The sequence below is a fragment of the Oryzias melastigma genome, linkage group LG10, assembly GCF_002922805.2.
Source record: "Oryzias melastigma strain HK-1 linkage group LG10, ASM292280v2, whole genome shotgun sequence".
Taxonomy (NCBI): domain Eukaryota; kingdom Metazoa; phylum Chordata; class Actinopteri; order Beloniformes; family Adrianichthyidae; genus Oryzias; species Oryzias melastigma.
The window spans coordinates 8073310-8082850 of NC_050521.1; the positions used below are offsets into that span (position 1 = coordinate 8073310).

The 9541-nt window shown below is 35.4% G+C and overlaps 1 protein-coding gene across 1 annotated transcript; it reads right to left on the reverse strand.

The window, feature by feature from the left end:
* Window positions 1-3546: 3546 nt before the first annotated feature.
* On the reverse strand, window positions 3547-9083 carry LOC112153568. The gene is made up of 6 exons (XM_024283886.2): window positions 9005-9083; window positions 8557-8901; window positions 8136-8480; window positions 7357-7473; window positions 6621-6679; window positions 3547-5588 (listed from the first exon to the last, which is right to left on the reverse strand). The coding sequence occupies exons 1-6, from the start codon at window positions 9045-9047 to the stop codon at window positions 5463-5465; spliced, it is 1035 nt and encodes a 344-aa protein (XP_024139654.1). The 5' UTR covers window positions 9048-9083; the 3' UTR covers window positions 3547-5462.
* Window positions 9084-9541: the final 458 nt, after the last annotated feature.

The window sequence follows — 9541 nt, forward strand, 5'->3', positions numbered from 1 at the left end:
AAAATTGTCATATTTGTCTGAGAAAAGTGTAAAATGGGATTCCTGTGATCCGGAATTATGCAAATGTACAATTACCGGTATAGAGAATATGTTAGTGTATTGTAACAAGTGTGTTAATTGCTCTTGATGGGATGTTGGTTTGGAAGGAGAGTCAGTATGGTAAAAGTACGTAAGGAAGAAGCTCTGGTGAAAAATCTGTTCCTCCTTTATAATCATACATAGAGTTACGGAGGGAGAATCAAAAACTCAACACAGACCACAGAGTAAACAAAGATGAATGAAGAGAAAACGAAGTAGAAAGCGTTTAATAAAGGTTTAGTACATAACAGCAAGACACCATGAATTGACTCTTGGCTGTATGACTATAGAAGAAAACTGTAAAGGTGAAGACATGAGTGCGGTCACACAATCAGTTCTCTTCAATGCCTCGTTGTTTGTGGGTGTCTGTTGAAAAAAAAAAAGGTGTTTCAACTCGAGCAGTGGGTACAATGTAAAGGACTAAGTTTGCCACACTTGGTTGTGCATCAACATTTTACACCTAAGTTGGTTTGTGACCATGAAAAGAACAACATTTGAATCCGTAGGAGTTGACGAGAACTCCAGACCGTCTGTATATATCCAGTATATATAAATATGTACATTTGTGCGTTTACCCAAATGTGTCAGAAATGCTGACAGCACTTGCAAGCAAAAAGTATTTCTTAAGTCATCAATCAATACACTTCATAAATAGATATTTTCATGAACATCTTGTAAATGTTATTGAATTCAAGGCAGATTTTTAAGTTAAGTGAAATGTTTTATAAATGCAATGAGAGGTTTGAGGCATTACATGTGTTTGGAGTGAACCGTGAGATGGCGTGAGATAAGAAGTTGCAGCTATGATTCAAAGAGATTTCATAGTCAAAATCGTATGCCAGCTTTTGTGGTATTGACTAGACAGGACTGTGATCATCTCTCCTGCTCTGGGGAAACACCTGAGTCCATCATCACAAAAGCTCACGAGACAAAGGATGACAAAGAAAAAGTGCAGATGCTGCCTTCAGGTGGAAAAATCAGGAAGGACACAGCTCAAAACTCACTCCTATGAAAACGGTGTTTTTAGCATTTTTCTGATGATGGAGAAATTAGAAAGACATTTTAGCTCAAAATAATATTTCTGAGTATTTCTTTATTTAAAGCTTTATGAATCAGAAGCAAATAAAAAAGGCTGTTTGAAAAAGCTTGTTAGTGCTAAAAAAAAGTATAATCATAATAGGAACGATTTGACAAAAAATAAAAAAAATGATCAGAGTTGGACTGTAAGTGTCAGGCCTGAAGTGTCCCTGTGGCACAAATACTTCAGTTATGGAAAAAAAATAGCATTAAAAAAGCTGCATCTTAAAGTTTGCATTTATTTTTGTCGTCTCCAACATTTTTACAAAGCTTATTTAATTTTATTTTTAAATATTAAAGATATTTGTAATTTTTGCAATAAAAAAAACTTCCTTTCAGTTTTTCTTTTTTTTGTTGTTGTTTTTATTAGGTATAACAAAATAACCCCCCACCAAAAAACAAATAAATATAAATGTTTGAATTGTAATTACCAATTTTAATGTAAAGATTGCTAACAGCAACAACAAAAAACACAATTACCTGTCAAAAAAAGGCTGTTTCTTTGGTTATGGGTGCAATGCCTTTGCCTAGGGCTGTTGCACTTTGTGTTTCCTGTCTACTGCTTGACTGTTCTCCTTCCTATAAAGGTCTAAATGTCAAAACACTGAGTGTAAAGCGCTCCACAGTGGGCGTTTTGATGCATGCAGTCCACCTAAATGTGTGAACTGTCAAAGGTCTCCACTTTCTTTGAACTACAGCTGGATGAACATTTCACATACAGAAGAAATCGTCACAAGAACGACACTTGTTAAATAAATGTTCGCTTTTTATGCCTTTTGTTTAAAATACAACACAAACAAACAACAATATAGAAATTCTTATTCAAAAGTTGGTGAGTGAGACAACTTCTATCTAAAAAGGATGAGTTACAAACATGATCAAATAAAAAATAATCCATATTCTTCTAAATGTATCTATTGATTAGAATATTTGAAGTAAATTGTATAGATTCAAATATAATTTATCAGAATTATTTTACACCATTATTTGCACAGCAGTGCTGTGGGAAGCATTGTAGCCTCCCAGCAAGACACCCGAAACGCTCAAAATAACATGACCATGTGATGGACTGCCTGCTTGACCTACTTTGGACCTATAATACTTGAATAGGCTCCAGCAACCCTTTTCACCTCAAAGCATGAAGCGACTACAGATACAAAGTGGTTAGTTCTTTTAAATCAAATAGATTTCTTGTATTTATAGATTAAATTGATTTATATAAATTGGTCGCATTACATAAGATATTTTTTTGAAAAAACAGGAAAAAAAAAGAAATATTTGAAGTGAGCATTTCAAAGACATTTGTGCAGGGTATGAATCATTAAAACTTGATGCTAGAGCCTTTTACTGTTGTTTTTTGTCAATATGCAGGCAAAACATTGGTCAGGAATGGTGCAAGTACATGTCACAACATCAGTAAGAGGGGATACTGCCAAGTACCCCAACTCCCAAGGTGTAACCTGGGCTCTGCACATCCTCATACTTCTTAAAGGGGCAACACCATGATTTTCTTAAGCCTTTCAGAGTAAACTAGATCCATATATATCATCATATATTACCTTTGTAACACTAAAAAAACTAATTATTTTTCAAATATTAGTTATTTTTCATGAGTTTTTTCCTACCCAGAAGTAAAATGACTTGATGCCTGAGGGTCCGCCTGCCGCTGGGTGTGAGTTCCGCCCATTGCACGACGTCATCCTAGAGTCTTTCTTTCTTTGATTCTGCCACAAAAGTAAAGGAGCACCGTGTCTAAAGTAACGCAAACCAGTTTGAGCTGGAATTTACTGAAGACAGGACCTGCTTGTTTTCGTGGGTATGGAGGGCTGGTGTTTATAGCTCTGGTTTTTAGGAGGATTAGTCAGAAACGTGTGAATAGATCAAAATACCACTTTGGGGTTCTGTATAGTGAGGATTCAACAGTATAATAAACTTAAAGGCTCAAAAAGTTAGTTTTTCATAGTATAGCCCCTTTAAGGGAAAGAATGTTAGTTGGCTTGCTTTGACGGACTAGAGCATGGGTCCCCAACAAATTTGGCAAGAGGTCCAGTAACTCTGTCAGCTTGGTAGACTGGGATCCAAACATGCAAAAACATTCAGACAACAGTACATTTTTATGTTCTTTTATTTAATTATAATTTGTAGTTAAATTAGAAAAGAACTTTTTCAGCTTATTGTTTTAAAAAAGTATTTCTGTCATTCATTTTTGTACAAAATACTTAAATACACATAACTACATTGTAGTGCAATATGTTTGCTCTTTCACAAACTTTGACTTTCTGCTGTATTTCACTTAAAATGCAACAGGTAACACGAATGCACCTCAAAAAATATTCATAATTATAATTAATAATTTTACAACCCTTAACTGTAGGTTGTAAATAATACTACATATGGAACACTCAAGTAATAACTTTGATAAATGCAAAAACAAAAACTTAATGAACATAAAGGTAAACTGCAATATAGACTTATCTCAGTGAGAGAAATTTGTATGAGCACTGCAGCTAAGCTCTTAAATCTGTGAAGGAAAGGAGTCAACGCCATTCTCAGACATACCTGCACATGCTCATTGGTGAACTGGGAGCAGTACTTGTTCTTAAAGATGTTAACAGAGAAAGCTGATTCATAACTGTAGGTAGAACCAAACATTGTTAATGTGTACAATGCCACTTTGATGAGAGAAGGAAACCTCTCCTTTTTTACAATCTGGACCCAAAACATGTCAGTACCAGAGGATTCATTAGTCTCATTAGTCTCTTAACACTACATCAGCTGCACTCGTCCATTTGTAACAAGGTGTGGCCGCTTTTTCAAAAATGACAACATTCTTCACTAAGAAGGAATTTTTAACAAAGATCAAGAACTTGTCTCCCAAAGTAAAGTCATTAACCCTTAAAGTTTTCAATCACCTTTTTGATAAAAGTCCGAATGAGCAGTGACAGTGATCCATTTAATCTCCTTCACTGAAGGATCATGTTCAGTCCTCTTCCAGATCCATCTGCAGAATGACCAGTTTCTTCGGAGAAGACTGACCTGAAATGTCAACAGCCTCATGCTTAAAATACACACTGGCCTTGGAAATCGTTGCTGGGAATTGAAAGCGTAAGCTTTGTTCCACTCATCTCAGAAGACACGATTTTCATAATCCACTTTTCTCATTTTAGAGAGCGCCATTGTTCACTCAATTACTCAATAGCTCTACGTCACAACATGTAAACATTGGCACACCACTCTTTGCCGGTTGAAGGACCCTGGTTCACTTGTAGCTGTCCTTGCGCGCCTGTTCAAGAACCATTGCAGGTAAAGATGAATGGAATATCAAACTTTTTATTTAAAATACTTAGCAGTCTGGATAAAAGGGTCTCGGGGTCCAGACCCGAACTACGGTCCACCATTAGGGGACCCCTGGACTAGAACTGCTTGTGGGTTTTAGTGGGCACTCCAGTCAAAAAAAGTCCAGATCCTTCACCACCGGAAACCTAGAATACAATTATATCAAATTACCAAGAACATGCTTATTTGTATTTTAAAAAAAAAGCATTTATTAAGGACATTTCATTTGAATTTTACATCTGTTTTGTATATTTAAGATTAGTCAAGAAAAAGTTCAACTGTAAATCAAATGTTGAGACAATAACCCATTTAAGCAGCTTCATAAAATGTCAAAAACCGTTGGATGTTCTGTTCTAAAATGTTGTGTTAACATGACATTTAAAGGACCTAAATCACAATGCTATTCTTAAGCCCTTCAGAGTAAACTATATCCATATGTAAAACAATATATTACATTTGGCACACATTATTAATGAAATATGAGTTATTTTCATGAGATGTCTTGATCTCTGAGGCACCGCCTTTCACTCCTATTGGATGCCGTAGTTTTTATGACAACCAAGAGCTAACCTCGGCAGTGTATCTGCGTTTTGCCCAAGAAAACAAACATTCAAACTTTTACATAGATGGATGTGCCAATAAAATGAAAGCAAAATATGTTAGCCTGGGGCGGTGCTGCCAGTGCAGACTCTTCCTGGAAGGGGCTGTTCCCACTTATCTATGTCACAATGTGAGGACCCACTCGTTTTCATAGATTTGAAGGGGCTGGTGCTCAGAGAGCAGCGTTTTAGAGAAAATGAGTGAATGGATCAAAATACTGCTTTGGGGTTGTTTTCATTAAGAATAATTCACATAAACATTCAAAAAAAGTAGATTTTGCATGATATAGGGTCTGTAAGGAAAAAGCCAACCAGCCCACTCTAAATGAATAGCGTTCATTGTTATAGAGTCTTCATGAATCACAGAAATGTTCAGAATAAATCTTCTCTCATATTTGAATATATGCAGTCATCCAGTAACTCCGTATTATTCCTCAGCCTTGTTGTTTTCCGTGAGAACTCCAGCGCTACGTAATTTACTCCTGTTTCTTCATTGTCCTGGAACATGAGAACATCATCCGTCAGTTGAGCAATCGCTCACGCAAACAATACAAAGTAATCAGAAGCTGATAAAAGCACATATCAACTGTGCATTGATATGCAAGACATAACGTGTTGCATATCAGTGCATGGCTGCTTTTCAACACTTCAGAATACACTGAAAATATATACATTTTGTAAATGGTTGCAGATTTACAGTAGATGAAAGAATGTGGAGCTAAAGTTATGGTGATAAAGGTTCGAAATATTTTTTTCTGCTTGGTCTTTCTTTTTTTTTATTTCAACCTAATAGACCCAAACACTTTTGTTCTTAAAGAGTCTGTGAGGTTTTCTTTTTCCAAAGAGCCATAAGCTGACTGTCCTGTTGTTGTGTGGTGTAATATTAGTCTAGATTTTTTTCCACCGCTCAACCCATTTTCTTAACCTGCTTAATTCATTTCAGGATCGTATGGTTGCTGGAGCCTATCCTGGCCACTGCTGAGTTAAAACAGGTGCATCATAGTCATCCGTCCATCGCAGGGGAACACAGAGACAAAGCCACAAACTCTCACAAATACACATCAGGACTATAAAGTCACCAAATAACCTAAGATGTATCATTTTACACTGTGGGAGAAAACCATAGTCCCAACCACCGGCAACATTGTCTAACCGGTTTCTGTGTTCTCGTTTTTAAAGTAAAAATGCTTTTACTTTCATTTGTATGGACTCAACTGACGAAAACTAAGGATTGGGGCTCAAATTGCTTGTTTGGTGCATTCACTGTACCAAACATTGGTAATATTGTTAATTTGACACTTTTAACCATCTCAGCACATTTTCATTATTCTTGTGGTTTTATGTTATGTTTGATATTTGCAGTTATTTTTTCTTCTACCTTGCCCTTTCATCTAAAACTACTGAATTCTGAAATCATTTTTAAATCTTTTTTTTTATCTTCAAGTTTTATGTCACTTAATTTATTCTTAATTTTTCAATGTCTGTCAGTTTAACAAAGAAACATGCAAACATAAAAAATTATAAGATTACCAAATTGGCTTCTTGTCCCTCTGCTGGTTGATCCTGTTCAGCCTGACTAGAAGCTTCTCCTATTTGCGGAAGTAAGACAGAAAAAAAAAAAAAAATGAGTCCGGTGGTTTACTGTAATATGGTGCTATACTTCTGAGACATGAAATGCTTTGGTGAAGGTCACGACTCTAAGGCAATTTTGCTAACCTCTGATGTTTAGCACATAGTCAATAAATCCATTGATCTTTTCCTGCAATGTGCATATGTTATAAACTAATACCAATAGAGGTTTGCAGTGTGTACTACATTTAGTATGTGCAAATTGTAAAGAAAAAATTTGATTTCTTTCCAACAAAACATTCAAATTATGCTTCTCTTGTGCTGGAAGAAGTGGTAACCTCTTTCATTCCCACTGCTAACCTTCCGATTCATCAGATTTTATTTCTATATTTCAGTTTTTAAAATTCTGAATAATTAAATGTTGATGTCAAACCTGTTTTTCCGCAGATACTCTATGTTTGCATCTTTGTATTTGTAGCATGTGAGTTGCTGTCCTATTTTGTGAAGCTGCTGAACAAACAAATTTCTCTGAAATTAATAGTCATTAGATATTTTGTCTGATCCTATCCCATCTGATATCGACTTGTGCATCATTTTTTCGGAATGATGCAAGTTTTAAAATTAAGTGCATTCTGACTTACGAATTTGAAAAAAAATGTTATGGTGATAAAAAAACAGTAAAAGGTCCTGAACTTACCTCTGTGTTGCACGCAAACAAGCGTCTTCGTTATGGCAAGAATTAAAATGACATTGACAAAAACACTGACGGTCAACAGTATCACAAGTGTGATGACATCCCAGCACAGTTTGCCCCCTGGAATCAGAAGGAGACACATCAAAAACAAGAACATTTAAATCATCCATATCATCACTTTCTACATTTATGTTGCTATTTGTACAACATTAATAGGCACTGAAACATTTTGATATATATCACAAGGTATAAAAAACTATTTTGTTTAAGACACATGATATGCATACAAGATAAAGTATAGCCTTTCACAAGTTTTGCTGCATAACGAGTTATAATATCACTTTCATTTAGGTTTTACATTGTGACTATACGTCAAAGGCTGAGAGTTAAAATCAAAGACAGAGATTTCTGTAAGGGTTGCACAAGAGAAAAGAAATTACTGAGAAGCATCTTTGATGTAGAGCGCAGCAGGAAATGTTAAGACACTTGTGTACTTGGGTTTGCATCGATATGGTTGAAAATGTAATGCATTGATCTTCAACCTAGTACAGCCAGAGCGGGCCCTAAACTTAACCAGATTTATTTCTAAATCATGCAGTCATTTTAACGTTGAATAAAAGCAATCGTTCTCTTAGCTTTCGGGACCTTTTTTTGTTCAATATTTTACAGTTGGAAAAAAAAGGTCAAAAAAATATATTAAAAGGTTGACTTCTTTGAAAGCTACATTTTTTAAATTAAAGTTAGTTAATGTGGTCAAAGTAGAGGTGCATAATGAAACGTACCTATTTCTACTTGAGTTCCTTCACCAAACAGGATTTCTCCACACGAGAGCACAGCACAAGAGTACAGACCAGAATCTGAGGACTTCTGTATAGTTTTGGGCAGATGGTAGTCACATCTCCTCTTTTCTTGAACATCACATTTGGAACCGCTTGTGTGAATAATTTGTGGATCAGATTCAGACGTTGCTTTGTACCAGTATACTTGGTGTTCACTTGCACACTCTTCTGGATTCTCTTTGGTTTTGGAAATAACCGAACATTGAAGATCGACAGTGTTTCCCTCCATGACCAACTCCACACTCTGACGTTTTTCCATGTCGTCAAATATCTTCTTGGGTATAAGATCTGTGAGATTCACAAATAAAAAATCATTTCAAGAAATTTAACAAATTGTTTGAATTTTAAAATGTACATCTTTTACCTTTAACAATTAACAAACTGCCATTGATGAATCCCATGTTGTACGAGGATCCAGCCTGACAAAAGTATGTCGCTTGATCTTCTTTGCTGACATTTCTTATGGTAAGAAAATGCTCTTTACCATCTTGAGTGGGAAAGAATCTTGAGGCTTTAAATTCGTCTTCAAGTGTTGGTTCTCCTCCAGAGGTTTTTGAAATTAACTGGATCTTATATCCAAACTGAAACTTAAACCAGTAAAGCAACCGTTGATCAAAACCAGAGGCTGCACATCTCAGCGTCACATTATCTCTAGGTTTAGCTTCAATCCAGAAGAGCTGTTGTGACACTTCCAGGCTTAAAGGCACCGCTAAAAAAGAGAAATTAAGCCAAGCAATTAATTTCAACATAGTAGTTCTACTTAAAAGTTGTATTAGACTCAATATGACATTGGACAGCATAACATAACTTACACAATGCAGCAAGAAGGATAAAAACGGCAAGTGCTCTTTTCATTGTGGCACATCACTTGTCTCTTGCACAACTGAGGTCTTCCCACTCAAATGAAGATTTACTCATGAGCTGAAAAGACTTTTTGCAAAGTGGAAATCACAGCGATTGGCTGAAAGAGAGAAAATGTACTTCCTGCTGTTTGCAGAGTCCTATTTTAAAAAAAAGTTTTCCATTCCAATGTATTTTTAGATGTGTCTAAAAGTTTAGAACTAGAATTAAACTTAAAAAGAGCAAAATATATATTTATGTGATCCATAAAGTGAGGCGAAATAATCTTATTTTTAATCCCTTTTTTCAAAGTAATGGGGAGAAAGACATATTTTCAGTCAGAGAAAAGAGATGTACGATTTAATAATTATGTTTTAATTGAAAAATATTTGTTTAGTACACCACAAAATGACATATTTTACAACATCTGCAGTATATTAATTTGGAACAGAAATATAGTGGAACAGGACACATCTTGCAGTTTGCAGTTTTTTTTTTTTTACAGAATT